This window comes from Myotis yumanensis, unplaced genomic scaffold (genome assembly GCF_028538775.1).
Source record: "Myotis yumanensis isolate MYYU_CA2020_CCGP unplaced genomic scaffold, mMyoYum1.0.hap1 SCAF_19, whole genome shotgun sequence".
Taxonomy (NCBI): Eukaryota; Metazoa; Chordata; class Mammalia; order Chiroptera; family Vespertilionidae; genus Myotis; species Myotis yumanensis.
Genome location: NW_027223770.1, coordinates 21,202,127 through 21,228,602, shown reverse-complemented (window position 1 = coordinate 21,228,602; position 26,476 = coordinate 21,202,127). Strand labels below are relative to the sequence as shown.

The 26,476-nt window shown below is 45.7% G+C and overlaps 1 protein-coding gene across 2 annotated transcripts in view; it reads right to left on the bottom strand.

The window, feature by feature from the left end:
- Positions 1–3,092: 3,092 nt before the first annotated feature.
- LOC138997950 (von Willebrand factor A domain-containing protein 5A-like) overlaps positions 3,093–26,476 on the bottom strand; it is a 48,171-nt gene continuing 24,787 nt past the window's right edge. Inside the window, exons 1-18 of one of the 2 annotated variants that reach the window (XM_070399939.1) lie at positions 25,544–25,610; positions 23,500–23,560; positions 23,190–23,392; positions 22,659–22,881; positions 22,379–22,551; positions 21,748–21,862; positions 18,239–18,408; positions 17,911–17,999; positions 17,340–17,484; positions 16,566–16,645; positions 15,293–15,407; positions 14,104–14,268; positions 13,758–13,858; positions 13,013–13,431; positions 10,317–10,457; positions 7,171–7,292; positions 4,123–4,249; positions 3,093–3,616 (exon numbers count right to left, since the gene is read on the bottom strand). In XM_070399939.1, coding sequence (XP_070256040.1) covers positions 3,537–3,616; positions 4,123–4,249; positions 7,171–7,292; positions 10,317–10,457; positions 13,013–13,431; positions 13,758–13,858; positions 14,104–14,268; positions 15,293–15,407; positions 16,566–16,645; positions 17,340–17,484; positions 17,911–17,999; positions 18,239–18,408; positions 21,748–21,862; positions 22,379–22,551; positions 22,659–22,881; positions 23,190–23,392; positions 23,500–23,545 — 2,514 coding nt within the window. In that variant the 5' untranslated portion in view covers positions 23,546–23,560; positions 25,544–25,610 and the 3' untranslated portion in view covers positions 3,093–3,536. Of the gene's footprint in view, positions 3,617–4,122; positions 4,250–7,170; positions 7,293–10,316; positions 10,458–13,012; positions 13,432–13,757; positions 13,859–14,103; positions 14,269–15,292; positions 15,408–16,565; positions 16,646–17,339; positions 17,485–17,910; positions 18,000–18,238; positions 18,409–21,747; positions 21,863–22,378; positions 22,552–22,658; positions 22,882–23,189; positions 23,393–23,499; positions 23,561–25,543; positions 25,611–26,476 lie in introns of those variants that run through there. The other variant, XM_070399938.1, reaches the window with a different exon arrangement.

Below are 26,476 nucleotides of genomic sequence, written 5' to 3'. Positions count from 1 at the left end.
GCAGCCCATGGGGCTCCAAGTTGAATCCGAGGCTGGGAGAATGGAGGGAAGGGCGGGTCAGCGCCTCAGGTGCCAGGAATCCAGGCGCTGCCCTGGGCGAGGGGGGCGCTGGTGGTGCAGAGACCACATAAGGGCCAGTGGAGAACCCCGGGTAGGCCACAGGCCATGGGGGTGCACAGCAAGGCTGGGATAGAAACCTGGAGTGGCCCTGCCGGTTTGGCTAAGTGAATAGAGCATCAGCCTGCAGACTAAAGGGTTTGGGGTCCCGTTCCCATTCAGGGTTCAGGCAGGGTTGTGGACTCAATCCCCAGGAGGGGACATGCACGAGGCAGCTGATCAATGATTCTCATCATTGATGTTTCTCTTTCTCCCTTCCTCCCTCCCTCCTTCTCTCCCTTCCTCCCTCCCTCCCTCTCCCTTCCTCTCTGAAATCAATAAAAATATATATATTTAAAAGAAAAAGAAACCAGGAGTGATTTAAATTTTAAATTTTCCGTCCCAGAGTTTCAGCATCCAGAGAGTCACAGAAGGTATCTGAGCTGGCCCCTTGAATTTCTATATAGAAGGGTTTAGGGGCTGCAGTATGATTTGGATGGGGGGGGGGGCGGGGGGAGGTTTGAAGCTCCATTTCACCACATAAATTTACATCCAATGGAGGAGCTATGAATTGTCCACATGAAGGGGAGGGGGAGAGGGAGGTAAAGTGAAAGAGAAAGTAGAGAGAGGGCCCTTGAGATGATAAGATGACAGTTCCCACTTTCAGCCCCACAAGATGCCCCCAACCTCCCACCTGCTGCACCTGCACCCCCTCTCCCCCCTAGCCGCCACCCCAAACCCCCATCACACACCAGGACTAACTCCTGTACCCCTTGGGCTTGCAGCTAAAACGGACCCGAGCAGAGCTGGAGGTGGGAGAGGCAGGCAGCGGGCACTGGTCTCAGCCCCCGTTAGCGGGGACACCCCTCCCCACCCCCCCAAACCCCCCCCCAAACCCCCCCCCCCCCCAGCGCCCAGTAGCGGGCCACCAACCTGCAGGGCATCCAAGCCTCTGAGTCACTCCCATAGAAAAACACCCTCAGCCAAAAGTTCAGGAAAGACCCGCCCACGCCTAGGGACCGGCGATAAAGTGGCAACTCTATAAGTAAGGGATGGAGGGAAATTCCTGCACACGCAGTCTAACTCTCTCTTAAACTCTCACAATATCTCTGAGCAACAAACTCGAACTCTTTAATACCCGCTGAAATATATCAGGAAAAGAAATGGCATAAGAAATCAGAACACTTCATTTAAACCCTGGTTTCACTGTACTCGTTTAAGTAATTTATACAACATTTTTCATTGACATAGTTTCATTCGCTAGGAAATAAAAGTCATAATTATCATAATTACAACATGAACAACAAATACACTCTAGTACTATAGTGAAGTGTCTGCAAGCTGCACTTCAACAAGCCCTCCGCAGGTCACAGGCAGCCACCAGCAAACTGGGAAGAAAGTCCTTGAGAGATGGTCTCACTGGGAAACGCGGGCAGGTTCCTAACACCAGTTCACTCAGAAGTTTCAGGGAACTCTGGTCTAGGCCATCCTTTACCTGAGCGAATAGACAGTGAGGCCTTGCTCAGAAGTCTTGAGGGTTCTAGGGGAAAGTCAGAACCCAGTTCTAACGTCATCATTTACTTTTACAGATGGAGACACTAACCTCTGAGGGAATCAATCATTTGTTTATCATCACATAACTATGTAAGGTTATGGCCAGGGTTCTCATAGTGGTTTTCTGACTAGTGCCTTAGGAAATCAGCTTGCAACAGAAGATATGGGGACAGGACACCATATGAACAGGGGAGGTGTCAGAAAAGTTGGGAGGGTACTAGATGGTTTGGCTCAGTGGATAGAGCATCGGCCTGCAGACTGAAGGGTTCCAGATTCGAGTCAAGGGCATAAGCCCAGGTTGCGGGCTCGATCCCCAGTAGGGAGCATGCAGGAGGCAGCCGATGAATGATTCGCTCTCATCACTAATGTTTCTATCTCTCTCTCCCTCTCCCTTCCTCTCTGAAATCAGTAAAAATATATATATATATTTTAAAAAGTTGGGAGGGAAAACAAGGGATGAGAAAACCCATGCAGATTCAATGAATAAATCTATATCACATACAACCAAGTGTCATTTTAATATTGATACAGCAGTATGTTAGGGAACAACACATCCAGTAGGGTCCCTTCCACTAGGATAGAGTGTGTGGGACTGCAAGGTCAGGCATGATCACGGGGAGTTCCTTTCTTTCTCTTGGGATGAATGGCCCAGGTTTTGGGTCTCAGGCAAAGCTGCCTTTAGCCCTGATTTTATAAAAGTATACTAGATCAGAGCCCGATTCAGAGGCCTCACGGGTCAGGCCAGGACGAAGGATCCCATGATGGCCCTCTTACTAAGATGCATCCTGATTAAGAAGAAACATCCGTCTCCCACAGCTACCACACAACCCTTGGGCAGTATGAGGGGAGGCGGGCAGTAGAGGCTAACAAGACCCAGGCAGAATCCACCAAGAAGGTCCCCAACAGTGCACACCCTCACAGTGGACCCTTGAACCTCAAGGGGGGGTTATGTGGATCCCAATGTTGTCTGTCAACCGCCCCTCCATCTCTTTATTCTACCTAAGAATAGAAAACTGGATAGCTTACCAGTCTTGTCCTCTTAAGTCCCCAAAAGCAAGACTGATTAGACAAAAAATAATGCAGAGAACTTTCCAGTCCAGGCAATCCCTAACATCAACCCAGCAACCTGTAGCCTAGAGTCCACGCCCCTCGTTTCTCATGTCGTCACTCTGAAAAACCCCGGAGGGACCTCATTGCCTCTGAACTCCTTCCAGAAACAGAACAGGTCTGGAGCCATGATGCCTGGCTGAGAGCACATGCTGGGGAAAGGATGTCATATCCGGAGGGAACCTGGAACCTGGAGGAAAGGTGGGGCGGCATCGTTGACTTTTATTACAGGAAGCCGACAGGAGAGGTATACTGTTAGGGCCAGCCTGACAAGTAAACCAGGCTGAGGTAGGGAGGTGGAAATTGAGAAAAGAAAGAAAGACAGGAGAACGGGATTGGGAGGACTGCAGGTCCATCGAGGACCTGCAGTAAGTTTATTAACCACGCAATGCCTTTTATACACAAAACACTGAATAGGAGGTCTGTCAGGAGGAATGTATTCTTTGTTCCTCTTAATCTCTAAGGGAGGGACAGAGCAGAAGGACAAATTCTCTGTACAGCAAATCTCAGTAAATAGTTACAGACTTCTTGGTAAGCCATGAAAGGCTGTTCTCATTCTACAGAGGTTGCTCTCATTCTACTGATAACCGCCATCCAAACAAGTCTGGGAAAACTGTGTGGGTAAGGGTCCCAGCCTTGCTAGCCCCTTCAGGTGCAAGGACCATGTCAGCTTACACCCGGTACCAACAGTATACAAGACAAGATCACATTCTGGGAGAAGCAGGGTACAGGAAGGGACAGGAGCATGAAAGAGGCACGTGTGTTTCTGGCCGGGATCCTCAGGGGGCAAAGTCGGCAGGATCCACCGATGACTTCAGAAAGCCCACAGCGGCTTTCACCAGCCCATCCGTGGCGGAGCCTGTGAGGAGAAAACAAAATGAGGGCTGAGGGACAACAGGGAGAGGAAGTGCCTTTCTCCCAGTCTCCCCTCAACCTCCTCGGTCATCTCCCCTGAGTCCTGCTTGTATCTTTGCTTAGCACCCCCCACTTTTCTCGTCACATCCCCCAGATTCCCTTTCCTGCCCTCTGGCCCCAGAGATATCCAGCAGCAGTCAGATAATAAACACTCAAAAGAGAAATGCCCCAAGTTCAGTCTCACTCTCAGGATAGTACAGACAGAGTGAGAAGAATAAATGCCACTTCATGTCCCTTTTCCAACTCACGCTCCCCATCGATGCTCCTTTTCCCTCTTGACACACCTCCCACTGCCCCCACTGGAGGACGGCACCCCCATCCTGCCCAGGAGAGAACTAGCTGGGAGACCCGAAAAGGTCTAGACCAGGACAGCCTGGGGGCTCAATGTCCAGGAAGATGCAGAGCTTCCTAAGGAGGGAAGGAGCTGAGGGCTCAGGCTGGTGCTCCTACCTGCATGGCTGTGAATCCAGGCCACAGCTTTCCGTTCCAGAAGCTCCCACTCGCACTTCATGTCCTTATACTTGTCATGCAGCCAGATCACCGCCAGGACAGTGGCCCAGCCTGAGGAATCCACACTCTACAACAGAGAGACGCCCCTGAAGCCTGCACTCCTTCCTCATCTACCAGGTCCCCCCCCCTCCCCTCCCCCACTCATTGCTACTAAATGAGGTTACCTGGTCTCCCTTAACCTGCTCTATGACTTGTAAGGCACAATGCCAGGCCCTAAACCTCAGGGCAACCATCCAGTGAGTCTTAAGGTAGAAATGTCTTCAATTTTTAATGCAGTGTAACCACCAGGACATTGTTTGAAACTCCTAAGACACCCCTAACGAGGATTAGCCAGCTGTGACAAAACAACAAAACACACACGCACAGTGGCTTTCTATTTTTTCCAAAGCATCTTCATGTGTGTGTTTTTATTTGAACCCTCACCAACACAAAAACATATTGAGGAATTACCAATAGCCACATGGTTTAAGAGAGAAAACTGATTCATATAAAAGTGAAATGATTTGCCCAAAGTGAGTCTTCTAGCACATGACGGAGCTGGGACTGGAGACCAAACGTTCTGATTCAAGGTCACAGTGCTCATCCAGCTCAACAGAAAGTTGTCCACAGACCAGAAAAAGGTGAGTTTTCACCTGCGGGTCCCGATTCCAGATTTTAGAGACAATAGATTAAAGTAAGTTCTTTTATATCGTGAGGGTTAAAATTTGGAAACAGCTATCATGGCCTCTGAGTAGACTTGTTTCAGATCAAAATTCCCAGTTCCTTTCATTCTCCCTTAAGAAGACTTTTGTCAAAACAGTAAGAACCCCGTGTTTGTTCTCCCAGTCTAGAAACAAACACAGTGATTTCTAAAATACATCTATTTAGATGGTCACATCTGGAGGTAAATGTACTTATAAAATTCCGTGACTCCAGCCCCAGATTGCATAATAATACATAAAGGTTTCCTGACAATCCCTTCGCCCTCAACTAATCATGTTTCAAATACGCTGATTGATAATAAGTTTGTGGTCCTCTAAATTCTCTAATTTTCATGTGCAACCGCTGTCATTTGGCCTCTATTCTCTACCTGTATAGTTGAGAATTTAGCATGAAAAAGAGTGTTTATGCCAGGTTGTTGTTGTTTTTTTTAAGTTCAAGTCATTGTTCAGATCTTTTGGGATCCTGATTTTCTTGTCTACTAGGCCATCTCCCAGTTCTGTCACATACAAATAGGAACATATTGGTCTACATCTTCAACTAAATACTCATTGAAAATATGGGCCCCCCAGAGAATCAGAGACTGAGGGATCTGCATATCGGTTTCATTTGAATAAATTCATTATTCAGTACCATGGGTTTCCAAGTAGTTTGTAACCAGTCCGTATACTAATCATTAAGAAAAGCTCAAATTCCTTAATGAAATTCAGATACACCAGGGCTCTTCATTCCGTTCATTTATTGGCTATAAGTTACCATGGCAAAGAAGAAAGTGTTAGTCTAACATGTCTTGTTCTCAATAAAACCGAGCTAGATCTTCATGATCCTTAATATCCTCTTTGAATTGTCTATAAATTCATTATATTTGTTAATCAAATTAATAAATTATTTATAAATTACTTTTGTAATTGTCTGTTTTAGGAAAGTCTTTTCAATAGAGATATACTTTTAAGTATCCTAGCAGCCACATGTAAAAATAAAAAAGTACAATTATGTTATCAATAATATATTTTATTTAACCTGGTATATTTTAAAGTATTTTCAAAATATAGTTTTATTAAAAATATATAAATATAGATAGATAGATAGATAGATAGATATATTTAGTGATTTCAGAGAGAAAGGGAGAGGGAGAAAGAGACAGAAACATCAATGATGAGAGAGAATCATTGATTGACAGCCTTCTGCAGGCCCCCTACTGGGGGTCTAGCCTGCAACCAGGGCATGTGACCTAACTGGGAATCAAACCCTGACCTCCTGGTGCATAGGTACACAGTCAACCACTTAGATTAGATTATATAAATATAATCTAATATATTTAAAATATCATGTTAACATATAATCCATATAAAATAACTAATATTTTACATTCCTTTTTATATCAACTTTATAAAATCAGAATGCATTTCACAATTAATAGCACATCTCAATTCAATTAAAAATGTACTTCCTCATTTGCATTGACCATGTTTGAAGAGCTTGACAGTTACATCGAACTAGTAGATACTGTATTGCTGTTGTAATTATAGGATATCTGAGGTTTACTGAATCACCTTCCAGATTTGATAAATTCAAAACCACATTGCCTTCCAGGCTTTTGGCATTTGTCTTCTATTTCACAATATCTCGATTAGTAAGCTATCTTGAAATTCTAAGAAGTAATTTGTCCTCATCAGCAGACTTGAACCCATTTACAATAATTATATCATCCCTGTTTACACATCATATTCCTAACTTAGATTTTGCTAATTTCTGGACAGTTTCCTCATTAAGAAGAGGAGCAATAATGTGGGTTCGAAAGGTAGTCAGTCCTAGAATTGAACCCCACTCTGCCACTAACTAGTTAGGTAAACTTAGACTCATGATTATACTTCTCTGGGTTTCAGCTTCTTCATCTATAAACAGCAACATAAATAGGACTTACCTTTCTTCATTGTTGTGATGAAAAAATAAGATCATGAAAGTTAAGTGTGTAGCACAGTGTGTAACTGCTCAATGAACAGCTGTTATTATCACTAAGATGGATGGCAGAGAATCAGTCAAAGAAAAAGAGAATTTCTGCGTTCCCTTTGTCATCCATCATCTCCTACGGGCTGGACCATGAGTTCCTTGTTCCTTCTGTTCTAACCTACCCAGGAAATACCTTCAACCTCTATTTATTAGAGATTTACTTAGTGTATGATCTCCTATATTCCGCTTCCTCAGGTGAGTCATGATCCATCCAATTCTCTTTACTGATCCCAACTTCTCAAAAATAGACAAACTCCTTTTTTTCCCCCCAAGTCTCACCTTGACAGGGAGTGCAGCCTGCATATCTCCCAAGCTCACACCCAGGACCACGGCCAGACCTTCATTCAGATCCCAGGAACCATCTGCCTTTTGGAGGGAAATCAGCTGTACAAGAGGATCATCTTCAAAGATTTTGGGGGAGAAAAAAAAAGAAAGAAGATGAGAAACTAGGAAGTTTCATTTGGCCCCTTGGCATACGTCAGGGAGGGTGTCTGAATCCAGAGAAAGGCTATAGCAGTGATGGCGGACCTTTTGAGCTCGGCGTGTCAGCATTTTGAAAAACCCTAACTTAACTCTGGTGCCGTGTCACATATAGAAATTTTTTTAAATTTGCAACCATAGTAAAACAAAGACTTATATTTTTGATATTTATTTTATATATTTAAATGCCATATAACAAAGAAAAATCAACCAAAAGTGAGATCGCGTGTCAGAAGTGTCATAGGTTCGCCATCAGAGGGCTATAGCAAGAGTGCAGATCCTACCAAGTTCCCCATCTCGGTCCTCACCCAGGAGACATGTATTTTCTCTGTGACAATGTAGGCCACCCCAGTGTTGTGCTGCCACTAGGAGAGATGCACTGAAAAATTCAGAAAGGAGAGGAAGATATAGGGTACTAAAGAACTCACATGATAGTGCTACTGAAAGTCCTATCCAGTCTTGTGGCAATGACCCTTAAAATGTTAGGTATATTAAAAAATTACAGATAACCCTAGCCGGTTTGGCTCAGTGGATAGAGCGTCATCCTGCAGACTGAAAGGTCCCAGGTTCGTTTCTGATCAAGGGCATGTACCTCGGTTACAGGCTCCTCCCAGGCCTGGGCCCTGGTCAGGGCACATGCAGGAGGCAACCAATCGATGTGTTTCTCTCATACCAATATTTCTCTCTGTCTTTCCCTTTCTCTTCCCCTCTCTCTAAAATTCAATGGGAAAATGTCCTTGGGTGAGGATTTAAAAACAAACATCTAGATAAATATAGCTTGAATTTTAATGATCAAAAATGTCAAAAGAGAGCAGGCATAAATAAAGGAAGCAGTTAGCAGTCTACCTCAAAGAATAGTCTAGCCCTGGCCGGTGTGTCTCATTTGGATGAGCATTGTCCCATGCACTAGGTGGTCGCGGGTTTGATTCCCAGTCAGGGCACATGATCGATGTTTCTCTCTCTCCCTCTCCCTTCCTCTCTAAGAATCAATAAAAACATGTTTAATCCTGATGGTGTAAAAGCTGTGTGAAGAACACAGAATTTTCATAGAAAGCATCTCACATCTGGATAGCTATCCTATGGGATGATATACTCCGTGCAACTTAGAAATTAGCAGGTAAGAAAAACAGTTCTACTCTAATGGGGAAAAAAACAACAACAACTAAGGTTCTGAATATCAAAAGCCTACGTTTGAATCTCAGGTCTGCCTGCACTCAAAATCTAATACAGTGGGGCCTTGACTTACAAGTGTCCCAATTAACGAGTTTTTTTGAGATACGAGCCGTCTCTCGGCCGTTTTTTTGCTTTGAGTTGCAAGCTCAAAAAAATCCGGGTTATGAGCCAGCTTCAGATACCCCACCGCTAGTTGGCACAGCGAACGTCACAGTGATTTGACAGAAGAGTAATTTGAGTTATGAGCTCTGTCACGGAACGAATTAAACTCGTAAGTCAAGGCCCCACTGTAGTTACTTAAACCACAGAAATTGCAGCCTTCTCTATAAACAGGAGACAGTAATGCCTGATGCGTGAGGAAAAACATCCAGGACCCAGAAAGGCACTGAAATGGCTTCCAGCAAATAGTAGTTGCTGGAAACTTCTTCTCTCTACATTAGTAAGAGGCTCCATGAGAGAGGGAGCTCATTATAGTGGGGATATTGCTAGTGACTAGGTTTTAGGACAGTACAGGACACCAACACTACAGGACACTGAGAACCTACTCCGTGGATAACATGAAGGAAGTTCTCATGAGGAGGTGCATGATAGTGCAGCGGAGGAAGCTAAGGCTCTAAAAAGTTACCTTGCCCGGCCGATATGGCTCAGTGGTTGACCATTGACCTATGAACCAGGAGGTCAAAGTTCAATTCCCAGTCAGGGCACAGGCCTGGGGTTGAGAGCTCCATCCCCAGTAAGGGGTGTGAGGGCGGCAGCCGATCGATGATCCTCTCTGATCATGGATGTTTCTATCTCTCCCTCTCCCTTCCTCTCTGAAATCAATAAAAATAGTTCTAAAAACTGAAACAAGTAAAAAGTTAACTAATTATCTTAAGACCCCACAGGAACTGGTAGTACAAGAGATCTGAATCTACCTTAGACCTCGAAGCCCTTTCTGTCTTAGCAGCCTAAGAAGAATGCATAGAGAGAGAGTAAGTGGAAAAGATGTCTGAACGATGAAACGATTGTACACCATAAACCCCTGCTGCAAAACGGGAAGAGACTAGACCAGCCGTGGGCAAACTACGGCCCGCGGACCGGATCCGGCCCGTTTGAAATGAATAAAACTAAAAAAAAGAAAAGACCGTACCCTTTTATGTAATGATGTTTACTTTGAATTTATATTAGTTCACACAAACACTCCATCCATGCTTTTGTTCTGGCCCTCCGGTCCAGTTTAAGAACCCATTGTGGCCCTCGAGTCAAAAAGTTTGCCCACCCCTGGACTAGACAGAAGTTGCCTTTAAGCCTATTTTAGGTAACATGTACGTTGACTACTCATTGTCATGCAAATGAGAAACCCAACTGTTTGGAACACAAGGCAATGAAATGACCAAGGAACAGCTTGTAGTGACAGAAAGTCATCAGAAAGCATGAAAAAGGTCGGTCTTCAAACCCAACCTGTAAGAGAATGATTCATGCAGCTGGGGCCCAAACAGGCTGGCAGGTGGGTTCTGCAAGAGGAGGGCCCCTGTCAGTAGGCAAGGCCTGCGAGCTGATGAGATGGCAGAGGGGCTCATCCTGAACTCCACTGGGGCAGGCTTCAGTGTCCTGCGTTGTAGACTATGGAAGCGGGGCTGGCCCTGACAAAAAGACTGGGAAATTTTACCTTCTGGCCTGACGCTTCTCCAACCAATCACGTCCTGAGTAGAGAAAGCCACAAGACAGCAGAACACTGAGGATGAGCTCTTCAGTTCCCATAGATTAGGAGAGAAAACTGAGGGTCATCTCACCTGAATGGTTAGTTTCCAAGTCGGTCATGTCAATGGAAGAACCTTCCCGTGACATTTCAACGGAAGCATCATACTCGTCCTTGAGAGGCTGGCGTTTCTTTGATCTAAAACTACTAACCATTCGTCTGAATATTCCTGGACCTATATGCATGCCATACAAACCCTGGTGAGAAAATATCCCTGGGAAGATGCTGACCTAGAGAATGCAAGCTCTTGTTAATTGTGGACCTATGGGGATTGTAACCATTCTTCGGGTAGGACATGCTCTGGTGAGTTGGGTAGAGATCCGGGAGGATGGTAGGAGAATAGGGCTTTGTATGAGCTCAAAAAACACAATATAGCCACTGACACTGAGGCATCCTATGCTCTCTGCTGTAGGCAAAGGGCCCTGATGATTTGAGACATATGCTCCTATCCATGTAAGCCTCAGTCATCATCTTTACTGTGCATTTTCTTCTTCTCCCAGGAGCCCAAATCCTGCAGCTCCGTGCCCTTCCAACGGTGTCCTGCTGACACATGACAATGATCTTTTCTGCATCTTTAGTTTCATTATTGGAGGCTTCCTTCAACCACTCATCTCAACTTAAAACTAATGTTTCCTCCTAGAAATCTTTTCTCCCTCTATCCTTCTCAAATGGTGGTTGTTCCAAGTACCAGTACCCAAGCATCCATGTTTGAGAGGTGAGGTAGGTGGGGTTGGCAACCTCTTCAGTCCCAATGGCCACATCCATAGCATGACTCTTCAGCTTCACCTGGATTACCTTCCAGGTGCTGTCAACCTCCAAATTCTTTGTCCATTTTCAACACCCACTGAAGTATCTGAAAACTAGATCGAAGACTTTCCCTTCCTTGCAAAGCCTGCCATCATCTTTAGAGATTAAGCACCCATGTACATAACATATCCAACCCCCTAATTCAAAGCTTCTTGTCCTCCTCAAATCAAATAAATGGCTTCAACCTCCACTCTACTCCGGCCACTCCCTCCTAAGCCAAGATATCTGATTATCAAGCAGAATTGTTCCACCTGTAAAGAACTAATTGAAAAAACACACACAAATACTTTAAAAATAGAATATCCAGAAATTCCAAACAAGATGGCAGTATAAATAAATGCAGTATCCTTGCCTCCTCTCACAACCACATCAAAATTACAACTAAACTACAGAACAACCATCCTTCAGAACTGCCTGAAATCAAGCTCAGTGGGAGTCCTAGAACTATGGAATTAAAGAAGCCACATCAAGACAGGTAGGAGGGACTGGTGCCACACCCATGTGGGGCAGATAAAAACTAGGGGGGATGTCTCAGCTATAGAGGTACCCCCTGAGGAGCCAGGGGTCCGAGCACCACACCAAGTCCCCAGCCCAGGGTTCCAGTGCTGGGAAGAAAAGTCCCCATAACTCCTGGTTATAAAAAACAGCGAGGGACGAGGCTGAGGGAGACAGAGGCTGCAGGAGTCTCAAGCAGTTCCTCCTAAAGAGTCCACATATGGACTAACTAGGACTCACTCCTCAGAGCTCCAGCATGGGGCAGCTACTTGAAAGGCACCTGAGACATACAGGGAGGAACTGAATGGTCTGACATCATAGCAAGAGCTGGATGGGAAGCTTTCTTCCAGAAAGAAGTACTGGTAGAGGCCATTGTTCCTTTGCTGAACCTTCCCCCTAAAAAGCCAGCAGGTGGCCACCATATCTGAGTCTCCATCAACCTGGATTAACACTGTTAGCCCCACCCTGGTGATTCCCGGAGGCCCTGTCCACACCAGCTGTTTCCAGTGGCTTTACCATCAGAATGGCCTGTCTTGGCTCATGCTTCATATTTTCCTAAAATCTCTCAAATAAGCAGCATCTGGCCTGGTACCTGTTGCCAAGTGACCCTGGGCTCGGCACTAGCCACAGCCAGCCTTGGTTTGTAGCTTGGCTTCTCCTAGGCACCTCCAAGCTCAACACAAGTAGCAGCCATCTGCAGATCATTTTGTAGCTCATGCTGGGTGGCCCTGGGGCAGAACAAAGGCAGTGGCTGACCTTGGCCTGAATCTCCCAGGAGTCCCCAGAGCCAGTGTACCCAGTGGACAGCTTCAGACCATGTCAAAGCATCACCACCCCACCACCTCCACAAGCGACGTACTCATGGGGTGAACTCAACAGGTACCAGAGCCTCGCTGAATCAAATTCTTTTCTGTGGGGTGGGTCGCTGCCTAGCTGATCCTCCATGGTGATCTCAGTCAGACCTTGCAGCTGATTGGCTCTTCAACATTCCTTGACAAAAGCTCTGTCTCCCTGAGTATTTCACTCTCCAGTTCTGGTTAAAGTCTGAGACAGCCCAGCAATCAGCACCCATTTCCTAGCACTACCAGGTTGTTTGCCCGCCATTTGTGTAATCATTAACCAGTATCAATAGGATACCTCAGCTTCAGATTTAGGCAGTGTAACTACTCAATGCTTATATGCACTTTCTCTTCCATTTCCCTCATCTCCCCCCCATACCCCGGCCTTGGAGTACTTTACATTTTCTTGCTAATGGTGTACTATCTAATTTTCTAGGACAGAAAAGTTTTACAGCAGCCAGAGATTCTAGATGTGGAGAGACAAGGCAGGAGGGGAGGGAAGGACTTTTCATAAACATTTGCTTTAAATGATGTATCCAGGTATACAGGGCCCCTTATGTTATGTGAGTTTGATTAGAATAAAACTTACTTTTAAGTCTGGTCTGTGATTTCGGAGCAGAAGCACCAAACATCGGAGCAGAAGCACCAAACATCGGACCAGGAGCACCAAACATCGGAGCAGAAGCACCAAACATCAGACCAGAAGCACTACCCATGTGATGAGATCTATAATACCTCTGAAAAGGATCACCTCTCGGCATACCAGGAGAACAAAACATCATAGACTGAGCAAATAGCATTGGACTTGGAACGTCGCTGCGAGTCAGGGGTCCCTGAACCGGCTTGTTGAGATCCTTGTTGATGGCAATGAAAGCCGTGTGGGAGCTTATGACGCCACACTCCATGCTTATTTTCAGCACCTCTTTTTTATCATTTGCTGGAGTCTCCTCGAAGCCCATGTCCTTGGTCTGGATGAAGGACTTGGCAGCAAGGCGATGAATGGTGAGGCTAATAGAAAAAAGATTCCTGTGACTCAGGGAGAAGCTCACCTGTGGTGCTATTCAGAGTCCTGACAGGCTAGGGATGGCGCAGGGAGGAACATAAAGATAGGAGCGAGATGAAATCTGAGTGGCCGGAAAAGGAAAAGTGATTTTAGGGAAATCATTGAGCCCAAAATGAAGAGCAGGAAACTGACCCCCAAGGATGGCAGAGACAAGGAGAAAGGGAAGGGGAGGGAAGGAGAAGGAAGGGAAGGAGAGGAATGAAAGGAGAGGAGAGGGGAGGGAAAGGAGAAAGAAAAGGAAAGAACTAGGAAAGAAAAATGGAAATCTTACTTGGCATCCGACTTGGGCTGTAGAGAAAACGCCACTTGATTCTCAAACTGCTTGCCCTGGAGGGTGTACTTGAGGCAAACTTTTCCTGTTGCCTCTGCTGGCTGAAAAGTAGAGAAGAGGAGACAGGATGGGAGGGAGAGATCACCCAGGGAGAGATGGCAGAATCGGGGCAGCTCCCCAACCCCACACATTTAAAGTTTCTGGCTAGAAACCAGGTAGTTCAGAAAACCAGAGGCTTGACATGATGGGGAGGGGAGGGAGGCCGACCCTGTCGGGCAAGCGTCCGGAGCAGAGTTCGGGGCAGCGGCGACTCTGGCTGGAGGAACAAGCAAGAATGGCATCTCACCGGCATCGTCCCAGTCAACTGGGCATAGACGATCAACCTCTGACCCCGGAAGATGACAGTTGGTTCTGGGGAAAGCATTTTAGCAGACAGACCCGCAGGCAAATCCCAGCTCAGAGAAACATCCTCTACCACAGGCTGCAGAGAGCGCTTCAGGGCCCTGAGAGCCTGGCGGAGGGAAGAGAACAGAATAAACACCACAAGTACATAATGGCAACCATACCTACTCCTACCTGAGTGTTCATCATGCCCCAGGAGCTATGCAGCCCAACGCATGGTAGACCTACTCCCTAGCACTCCACTAGGAGATGGATGTTCTTTTGCTTTACACACGAGGAAGCTAAGGCAGAGACACGTAATAAATGTGTATAAAGTAACAGAGAAGGAGGCATTCGATAAGAAATGGCACCAACTGGGGAAGAGGAACACAGCACTATAACCAGAGGTGGAGGATGCCTCCTTGTGCTGACTCATCAAACGGAGTAGCAGTTTACCGCCTCTTCCACCTACAGACATACTACAGCTGTCTGTTTCTGTGTGGGGTTTTTTTGTTTGTTTTTTGTTGTTAATCCTCACCCGAGGTTATTTTTCCATCCATCCTCAGAGAGAGTGGGAAAGAGGGAAAGACAGAGAGAAACATGGATGTAAGAGAAACACATTGATGGGTTGCCTCCTGTATGAGCCCTGACCAGGGCCCAGGCCGGGGAGGAGCCTGCAACCAAGGTACATGCCCTTGACGGGAATCGAACCCGGGACCCTTTGGTCTGCAGGCCAAAGCTCTATCCACTGAGCCAAACCGGCTAGGGCCATCCTGCTTGTGTTCTTTGTGTCATTTGCATGGAGGAGACACACCAGAACCCGCCGGGTCCTAAAGCACACACCTGGAATGCCAAGCTCAGCAGGCAAAATTCTTAAGTTTCTCTCTTTCTTGTTTTCAACACAAAGCCCTGACCTCTTCCACATTTTGTTGCTGGGCTTCCAACTGCTGGGACTAGATGCCATTTCCCCAGAAACTACAGGGGGCCCTGTTCACATAAAGACAGAAGTAGTCCCATTGAGTCTGTAGCCCAAAGCCCTGGGAACATAAAGAAATGAATCCCAGAGGCAGTAGGTTGCCTCAGCTCTTGCAGCAGGGTGCCCCCTGCCCCCACTCCCTCTGGACCGCCCCCCTGGACACAGGCCTGCCCCTCACCTTCGACTGCATCTTCTCATTGCCTGTGATAAATTCTGCTGCGCCCCCTGATGCCCGGGCAATGCCTTTTATGAGGCTGGTGGAGGCTCCTTCGCCAATACCAAATGAGAAACACCTGCGATTGTAAAACAGCCTGAAGTTAGAGACAGGGACGAAAGGGTGACATGATAACATCATGGTAAAAAAAAAAAACACATAAAAATACATGAAGAGATAGTGTACTAGTTAGTATACTTCTGAATTACATACGTTTTATAAAGAAATCATAATGATAACTAGAAAGTAGAGAACACCAATGGAAAATGACATATCCAAATTTAGGATTTAGTTATAGATATGTTTATAATTCTAGTTCTAAATACACATGTCAGAAAAAGAAGTCTAAAAGTCAACCACCTGAACATCCATCTCGAGATCTTGGGAAAAAAGCAGCCAAAAAACCCACAAATTTTAAAGAAAAGGAAGATAGGGGCAAATGTTATTGATACAGAAGACAATCATACAAAAGAGAGGATATACAAAAAGTGCTGTTTTTTGGAAAAGATTATTAAAATTGACAAACATGCCCGGCTGGTGTGGCTCAGTGGTTGAGCATCGACCATAAACCAACAGGTCACTGGTTCAATTCCCAGCCAGGGATTCAGACTTGATCCCCATGCATTATTATTTTTTAAAATGTAAACAAAAAGAAAATAACTCTCAAAACAGAAAAATCCTTAATTGGATGTAGGATATCTACAAAAAGACCTAGAGCAAACAACCACACTATTAATGCAATGCGAACCATGTTCATTCTGAAAACGGTAATTCCCAATAAATCCACAACCATGCCAATTCAAAGAAATAGGTGTGTGTACACATGTGAAAATGAATATGTATATATGCATATAGAGGTGTACACACAAGTGTGTGTATGCAAAAATATACATGTATAAGAATACAACGATATTCATAAAAGCATTATTTTAAACAGCTAAATGGAAGTCCATCAGCAGTAGAATCAATCAATAAATTATGGTTTAGCCATCCTGTGGAGTACTATACCCCAGTGAAAATTAACTATGATTCCATGCAAAATATGGGTGACTATATACTGTTGGGGGAAAGAAGCAAAATACATAGAATAAAAACTGTGTAACATTAACTTTTATTCAAAAAGAAGCAAAAGTAACCCCATAGTATTCCTGTCCATCCTTACTTGTCAGCACTGGAACCACAAGGCCCTAGATTACATGTGGTCAGTCACCCAGAAACACACACATTGTCTGCATACCTGTGCCTGTGCCCATTGCTTTTCACTTCTCTAATGACACTGAATGTGTCGGTCACTTCTCCATCTGTGAAGACAAAAAGCTGAACACAGAAGACATTGGTCAAGTCTCTATGAAGTTCACGTTTTCTTTTTTTTTTTTTTTTAAATATATTTTATTGATTTTTTACAGAGAGGAAGGGAGAGAGATAGAGAGTTAGAAACATCGATGAAAGAGAAACATCGATCAGCTGCCTCCTGCACATCTCCCACTGGGGATGTGCCCGCAACCCAGGTACATGCCCTTGACCAGAATCGAACCTGGGACCTTTCAGTCCACAGGCCGACGCTCTATCCACTGAGCCAAACCGGTTTTGGCTACGTTTTCTTTTTTTTAAGTTCATTTTTAAAATACCGCAATTTGCCCTTGAAAAACTCGACTATTTCATGCCGGAGACACTGATGCCTCTTCGGACACGTGGGAAATCCCTAGTGGGCCACTGTCACTTGCATCAGGTTTTCACATGGTTTTGGGCATTTTCCTCACCCTCCCAGTCTCACCTCAGGCCTCTGTGGCATTCCACAAGAGAGCTTCCACCTCCACAGTTCGGAGCATGGAGCTAAGGAAGAGGGTTTCTATGAAATGCCTCTTGTCTTTTCCCCTTTACTACATGACAGACAACTCTGAAATGCACACCCTGTTGGGACAATCCTACAATGAAACTCAGGGCTGTACATTCTGGAACCGAAGTTGAGTTCTCTCTCCCCCCTTTCTGTGAGCTCTGTTCCTATTCTTACCTGGAGAGGGTGGCCTGGGATGGAAGTTCTACTGTAAATGGCCTTGAGTGGTTCCAAGATTTCTGTGCCCCCGAGGTCAGCGTCCATACTCTTCACTCTCTTCAGCGCCTGCTTCATGGTATCCTGAGTGTACTTCACGCTCTCCCTGAGTAAAGCAAACACATGCAGGGACATAGCTAGCTGACACTGCCCAGTATCGCATCCCCGCATTGAGATCCCCACCACTGTAAACAACCACATCTGAACTCCCCAGTGTCAAGGTCAACTCTACCGTAACCCCTTTTACAATATAGTCCTTTCTTTAGAGCAGCGGTTCTCAACCTGTGGGTCGCGACCCCTTTGGCGGTTGAACGACCCCTTCACAGGGGTTACCTAAGACCATCCTGCATATCAGATATTTACATTATGATTCATAACAGTAGCAACATTACAGTTATGAAGTAGCAACGAAAATAATTTTATGGTTGGGGGTAAAAACATGAGGAACTCTTTTTAAAGGGCCAGAAGGTTGAGAACCGCTGCTTTAGAGGATCTTTTTTTTGAACTCTCTGTAGCCTTTCTAGAAACTTACGGAAAGAAGGACTCAAAGGATGATCCAAATCCAAAGATGTTGAAATAACAGCCTACAGGCAAACTCTTCAGCAGCCAAATCAGTGTTTCCTGAAGGAAGAGTGTATGGGGAGCGAGTGAGAGAGGATCCTTGAAGACACACAGACCCTCCCCATCTAACTCCTGCGGGTGTGGGCCTTCACTCAGAGCGTGCCTCCCAGTCCTCGCAGTGGTCATGTGAGCTGCAGTGCAGCTGGAAGCACTGATCCAGATGACCCAGATGGACTCTAATTTCACCCCCGAGACTCATCCTTACTTGAGCACATAAGCAGAAAAAGAACTAGTCTTACCTTGGCCGCCTGTATGCGCATCTGAGATGGATCCTGATTATTCATATGACAATGCATACTTCCCGAGCGGTCCACGAGGAAGACAAATTCTCCACATGCAGTTGGTGACTGAGCCTCTGGGATATTTGGGTAGAAACTCACCATCGCAGATGGATCTCCCATCAAAGAATCTACTCAGAAAGAATAAGGACACCATGAGATGAAAAGGAACTAAAAACATACGTAGGGAAGACACCACGAATCAGTTGTAGTGAATCAACAGGAAGCTGAGAACATCCACATCTGAAACACAGTTTGATCTTTATACTCTATCTACTGGCAAAGGGCTTGAAGTGAGCTATAAACCTCTACAAGAGCTATAGAAGCAAAGCAGATAGTAAGGAGATGAAAGAGGGTAGAGGTTACCAGGAACAAGCAATAAGTAAGATGCGATCATTGACCCTAGTATCCTAGCAGCTAGGCCAACTAGTGAAATACATTAAGTACACTCTTCCAGCATTTACCAGAAGAATCGACATAACTTACTTGGCAGAGTCGCATTAACTTCAAATCAAATCAATGGGAAATTTATCACATGGGTCCTTGTTTAAGTCTGTCATCACCGCTTTACAAAAACGACGCTCATGTGGGCAATTCTTTCATTGACAAGTTACAAGAGCTGAGAGTGTCAGTGTCACACACGCCAGGGAAAGTCCGTCAGCTGTGGGCACGAAGCTCTTACCTATGCTCTCCCTAACAAGGAGAGGCACTGGGATGTTGTGTTGAGAACAGTATCACCCACACAATAGTATGGAGGCGACCAGGGAGTTGGCCTATGTCACCAAGTTGTCAAAGCCATAGCCAAGATTTTATCTTTTCAGGGGCAAGTGAAAACTGAGGCTGGAATTAAAATACTAGTATTAAGATAGAGATGTAGTGAGAATGGCTGGTTTATATCCACTCTAACAGTCCAGACACTATAAGGAGACACAGAATCTAATTCCAATATCCTACCTATATTACAGTCCTTCTGGGATTAGAGCTTTAAATTCTCAGAATGCCAGCTGGCATTCTCTTCTGTGTATAGCTGTGAACAGCAAGCCACCTTGACCAAACGTACGATCTGGGAGCAAGATTTGAGCAGCCCTGCTGGAGGGATTTACAAGACTCATTAAGGCTGCCCCTGCTGCCCCCTGGGTCTGCACAGCTGGGCATAGGGAACAGACGAGGAAATCTGCAAAGAGGCCGACAGAACTTCTTGGAATCTCAACCTTTACCTTGTAAGATGCAACATTTCAAAACTTCCTCTGGTGGATTAAAAGAACCCCAACCAAAAACCAAGTCGCTATTGTGGGAGTACTTCTTGGGCACACAAGGGGGAGTTCCCCCAAAGGGAACTAATGTACAAAGACAGAGCCCAGAGCTTCAGGGAACAGGAGCTGGAGCAAACCTGGCTGAGGCTGGGACCCCCTCTAACAGGTTTAGTGTGGACGGCCTGCCCTGAGCAGGGGGGGCGGTTGGGAGAGGGATAAGGGGGGCAGGAATGGTTAAACGAGTGAAGGCAAATTAAGGAGTTCCAATTTGTGAGCTGGAGTGTGAAGTTACCTTGGCCAAACGTCAACAATGAGATAAGAAAAATGGCCGATGGAAGATCAATGATAGCTACTTATCTTTAAAGCAGTGGTAGCTATGGAAGTAGGAGCCTAACCCAAGACATTGTGTTTTGACTATGACTGTCCCCACGGATGCGTCATTCCACCAAAGTGGGAAATGCTTCAGAAGTGTCAATATCTTTCCAGTGACGCTTCATGGTCTCTGTAATCCAGGGCCATGGCAGCTCAGGGAGGCCCGAGACAGCGGGCCCTGACGTGTTACACCAGTACATTTAAAAGAAGAAGTACACAGCCCAGCCCGTGTGGCCTGGTGTTTGAGCAGCGACCCAGGAACCAGGAGGTCATGGTTCACTTCCTGGTCAGGGCACATGCCTGGGTTGTGGACTCGATCTCCAGTAGGAGGTATGTAGGAGGCAGTGGATTGATGATTATTTTCATCATTAATGTTTCTCTCTCTCTCTCTCTCCCTCTCCCTTCCCCTCTCTGAAATCGATAAAAACAAACAAAACAAAAAAAAATAAGAGGAAAAGTAGATATATACTAAGGAAAATTTGGAAAATAAGATAAATTAAAGAAATTTAAAAACTAAACTTAGGCTTAGAAATTAAGAAACTAGATTAAGAGTTACAAAAACTCTAAAGATGGATAAGGGTGATATTTACAACAGAGTGAATGTACTTAAGGCAAGAGAGCTATATCGTTAAAAATAATTAAAATGGTAAAATTTCCATTGTGTAAATTTTATACCAAATTATTAGTTTTCTTTTTACTTAAAATTTATGTCAGAGAGATCAACCAAAGGACTTGTATGCATGCATATAAGCATAACTAATGGACATAAGACACTGGGGGGTAAGGGAGGACAGGGCATTGTCAAGGGCGGGGGGTGGGGGAAGGACACATATGTAATACCATTTGTAATACTTAAAAAGAAAAAAAAAAAATAAAGTCCCAACAATTTAAATGAAAAAAAAAATTTATGTCAGATAAATTTTACCACAATTAAAAAAATAACAAAGAAAGAGCTCAAGGTGAGATTACATGAAGGAATGATAAATCAATCAATAAAAGTTATTTATTAGACCAAAAAAATTCGAAAGTTAGTCTTAATCTACTCATAATTACTAGATGTATATTTCCTGTGGTTTTAAATGTTTTTCTTAGTTGCCAGGTTATTTTTTATAGTAATCTGTTTGTATAACTTACTTTTACTCAATCCTCTTTGGAAGTCTTTTTTCCATATTATTTCAATCTATCAACATATATTATTTTAGTAGTTGCATAATAACTCGTCAAGTAATCCCAGCATAGTGAAGTTAGCTATTGTGAGACATTTTGATTATTTACTAATCTTTGATATTATGAAAGTGGCCACTTCAGTGTATATGTTTACTTACATTTAAATTTATTTCCTTAGGTAAGATTCCTAAAATTGGAATCACTAAAATGAACATTTCTTTTGACACATATCGCCAAATCTCTTCTCCAAAGTTTGATTCCAAATTATTTTTGCTTAAAGCAATCTTTGAGAGTGCCAAATTCACCTCACCTTTTAAAGTATGAGGTGTTCCCAATTTGGAAATCTTTGATCATTTGAAAAGTGAAAAAATCACATCATTTACTTCTATATATACTTATAGAGGCTGATCATTGTCCCATATTTTTAAACTAGCTGCATTTCCCTTGTAAACTTTTTCATGTCCTTTGTCTAAGTACCTACTAATTCACCTAAATTTACATAAGACATAGTCACATGATATTCAATATGGAATCATTTTTGCATGCCATAGTGTAAACTAGTCCCATTTTTTTTTAAACCCATTACTGAATAGAAAAAAAAAGTGAGGGTAATTCGAGGGTAATTCAACGACAAGAGTTTCCCCTTAGGCAGTAACAACAAAAAGAGAGGGAACATACCGGGCTTTGTGGCGGGCGCCCCCATCTCCACAGCCACGCTGGGGGTATGCACCTCACTGTAGTAAACCAGGAGCTCCACATCTCGATCAAATTTGTGTCCGTCAGCCAAGGAGATCTGAGTTGGGAGCAAGCAAAGAAGCCATAATAGAACCATCGTGCCTCTGCCTGGGGCTGAGGTCAGAGCTGAGGGCTACCGGCTCCTTCCATGTGTAAACAGAGCCAGGAGCAAGGGCGAGAACAGGCAGGAGGCTCTGGAGATGAAATAAGGATAAAGAAGGGGCCCAGACCTAGCCAGTTTGGCTCAGTGGATAGAGCATTGGCCTGGGGACTGAAAGGTCCCGGGTTTGATTCCCAGTCAGGGTACATGCCTGGGTTGTGGGCTCGATCCCCAATAGGGGGCGTGCAGGAGGCAGCTGATCAATGATTCTCTCTCATCATTGATGTTTCTATCTCTCTCTTCCTCTCCTCTCTGAAATCGATAAAAATATATTTAAAAAAAGGGGGTGGGGGGCATTGCAATTTTCCCAGGGTCAATAGGGGAAAGTTAGCAATATTTAGGAGATGGAGTGCGGAGGAAGATCAGGACCCAAAAACAGGGTGCTGGCAACCACAGCGTGTGCTCACTAATTACCTGAGCAGAAGTCTTATCGTCAAGGTACTCAATAGGATTCACAGGGGAGCTGCACTGGACACTCTTGATGGCATGCTGGGAGCTGACGGTGGCAGCCAGGCTGAGTGTGTAGGGCACGTCCTTCGAAGGAACTGCAGGATTCTTCATTTGAAGGCCACCGCCCTCAGACCCTCCTACGGAAAGTGACCTAAGTGGTGTGTCCCCTCCCCACAATGTTTAGCCCCCCGACAACCCTGAGGGGGGTTTTCCCCGCGAGTATTTGAAGAAAGAGTCTACTCACCAGATAGTTGGTAGCGAGGGTTCAGGATAGCGGGGAGCACATAGCGCAAGGCCCCGTCTGCCTCCAGAGGCAGCTCCTGCACGTACTTCAGGGTGAGTGCCGCCTTTGACCCGGGGGGCAGGTTCCCCACGTTACAAGAGAAGATGTCGCCAGCCTGATCGTCCTCCTCCAACAAGAAGGCTTGGTGGCCCTGGCTGATGGCATTCTCGTAATTGGTGCGGGCCTAAGGAGGACAAGGGAAGACGATGACATGACATGAGAGGTGACATGCTTGAGGAGGAGACGAGTGGCACAGGAAGCAAAGACTGGTGAGGTGAGCCTGTGATCGTTCTTGCCAAGTTCACAGCCAAACCCTGAGTGCCTTCGATGGATGTTTCCCTCCAATGGTTTTAGGAAAGTTATCGGTTAGAGGGGTGTAGAGGACAAAGCATTGGACATGAACATTTCTGGGCAGTTGTATTTGATAGAGACCCTAAAGAGCATGCATTATGGGCATAAAAAGGGAGGAAGGAATATACTCATCCCCAGTACCTCCGACTTCTCCTGCAATTCTGCCACGATTTTCTTCCCATTCACCACGGCCTCAAAGCTGTGGACAGCTGAGTCTTCGTCCATGGGGAAAACAAAGAAGGCCTCCAACGGATCTTTCCCCTCATTCTCATAGTTCAAGGTAGCAGACACACCGGCCACAAACTCACGAATGGACAAGGTCACCGAGATGCTCTTCAGTGGCACTAGAGATAGACCAGAGTTCAGGAGGTCACCAACCTTCACAGAAGGCCTCCCGCCGAGCGAGGTGTCAAAGGTCCAATGGCAAATCAGAGTCACGAGTCAGGCTTACCTGGCTCCTTTTGGCGGGTTAGCAGGCCGCAGGGAGGGGACACCATGGTGACACAGGGTTACTGTGGAAAAGGCACATCATGAATGGAGCGCCATGGTGGGGATTACCTGTCCCAACACCAATACCAACGGGCTTCTCTCTGGCATCAACATCTATTCAGAGGGTTAATGAGGGACCCAGGAAGGAGAAAGAAGCTGAACAGAAGGGGATAAAGGTGTCAATAGCAAGGCTCCTTCTAAATGCCAGACCCTGGTGGAGAGCTAGACAGGAAACCTCACCGAAGGCTGGTTCAAATGCCAGGTCTACTTTTTTCGGAAGTGTTTTTATGATACCACTTTTTAGGAATATTCAGTGAATGTAATGAACACCTCTGAACCTCAGTATTTCTAAAATGAAAATCATATGTCTAGGCACAGATGAATGAAGATAGATGAAGTCCTAGGAATGAGGCCTGGCCCATATGATGATAGACATGAGTGTTGTTCTTGTCGCTGTTGTTAAATAGACCGGGGCTGTTACTCTTGTAGGTGGCCGTTAGACAGACATGAGCAGAGCTAGGATGATGGTCCAGGTGCAGAAGGTCACCAGGGTGGAAGGCCCCAGTCCTAGCCATGGACATGTGTAGGGTAGGACCTCGTCCCCGGGCTGACCTTTCCTCCCCTCGCATACCCTGCTCATTAGGGTTTAGACCTCTGACCTTTCCTCCCTGGAGAGAACATCTAGGCTTCAGGTGTATTTCATTCAGCTCCAGGTCCAGAAAAGCAGCCAAACCCTGCAAGCAGCGCCATGGCTGACCTCGGCACCAGCTGCACTGAATTATAACCCCCCTGCCCTGACACTGATCAATCAATCAGCGGAGACCACAACCCTGAAAGGACACACCTGGAAAGCTGTGGAATATTCCATTCAGATCCGCCCCTGGGATCGCCCCTAAAACCCTTATGACTGAGGACCCAGCAGAGGCTCCCTCCAGGGAGCAAGTCCCTGCCTTTCCCTTCCTCTTCTGTTCCCCATCCCTCCAGACACATCACCTTGACCTTCCTCCCTTCAAAGTTCAAAGGGCCTTTCCTTTGCCTCCATCCCTTGTTTCCTAAGCCCGTTTCTCCTGGGAACTACCGCTACCTCTGTGCTTTCCCAAATAAATGTTATCTTACAGGTTGAGTCTCGGCCCTGCACATAAGACGTTGCCTGATCCAAAATGGACTTCTGCAACTTAGATCACGTACCTTGTGGCTTTTCTTTTGGGGCTCCTTACTGAAACCAGTTTGTTCTCTCTGTCCAGGCGATTACTATTTCATATATCCAACATGCCCTCTATTTTAAATCAAAACATGTCTTCCAAATTTCATTATAATCTCAGGCAACCATTTCATGTCATATGCTAAAAAATATTATGTCCATGGGTTATAATTTATGTTACACTTTTAAAAAAAATAAAGTATGTTTTTATTGATTTAAGAGAAGGGAGAGGTAGATAGAAACATCAATGATGAGAGAGAATCACTAATCAGTTGCCTCCTGCACGCCCCCTACTGGGGATCGAGCCTCTCCCTCTCCCTCTCCCCTCCACTCTGACGTCAATAAAAGTATATTTAAAAAAAATAGATTATTAAAACAAACAAACACCATACCCTACTCCAAGCCAGAGCAATGGCCCTGTTGCTCACCCAGCTGATTGCAATGGTTTCTGATACACCATGGCCCCATACCTGCAAATCAGCGCCAATACAGCAGGCTTGTTGTTTTGTGTCTGTTTTTGTTTTGAGGGATTGGGTAAAAACAGATTGTGGCAAAAAGGCTCACACTGGCTAAACCACAGAGGCGGTCCCGGTGGTGGGGAGAGGAATGCAGGCTCAGCGAGAGGGTTTCCATGCACACATCTGATGGGGCGCTTTCTTGGGTACCACAGGCTGGGGCTGGGCTAGGAAAGAGTTTCTAGGAAAGCCAGCAGGGAGCTTACCGCCTGAGAAGGACAAGGATACAGGGGCACAACAGCTGGAGAAACCGGAGGGCGACCCAAACTGTAAGGGTAGGCAGTACTCACCAAGGGCGGCTTTCCGGTGAAGAGACAGAGGGAGCAGTGGCTGAGTGTCTCCTGCAAAGAAACAGGCTTGTCTCTGTACTCTAACCCCAGAACAAATCCCTCCCAGGGGAGGTTTGCTCTTCTGCAGCCTCGCCCCCACCCTTCCCAGGACAACCTATGCTGAGTCAGAACTCCTTCCCCCTCCCTCCCCAGGGCACTTGAGAATTGCAGCCAGCAACAGGGAGCAGGCTGGCCACAGCAGCTCATAGGGCTCCAAGTTGAATCCGAGGCTGGGAGAATGGAGGGATGGGTCAGTGCCTCAGGTGCGGGGAATCCAGGCGCTGCCTGGGTGAGGGGGGCGCTGGTGACGCAGGGACTACATAAGGGCCAGTGGAGAACCCCGGGTGGGCCACAGGCCATGGGGGTGCAGAGCAAGGCTGGGATAGAGACCGGGAGTGGCCCTGCCCGGTTTGGCTAAGTGGATAGAGCATCAGCCTTCTGACTAAAGGGTTTGGGGTTCCATTCCCGGTCAGGGTTCAGGCAGGGTTGTGGACTCCATCCCCAGGAGGGGACATGCACGATGCAGCTGATCAATGATTCTCATCATTGATGTTTCTCTTTCTCCCTCCCTCCCTCCCTCCATTCCTCCCTCCCTCTCCCTTCCTCTCTGAAATAAAAAACATGTATATTTAAAAGAAAAAGAAACCAGGAGTGATTTAAATTTTAAATTTTCCATCCCAGAGTTTTGGCATCCAGGGAGTCACAGAAGGTATCTGAGCTGGCCCCTTGAATTTCTATATAGAAGGGTTTAGGGGCTGCAGTATGATTTGGATGGGGGGGGGGGGCGGGGGGAGGTTTGAAGCTCCATTTCACCACATAAATTTACATCCAATGGAGGAGCTATGAATTGTCCACATGAAGGGGAGGGGGAGAGGGAGGTAAAGTGAAAGAGCA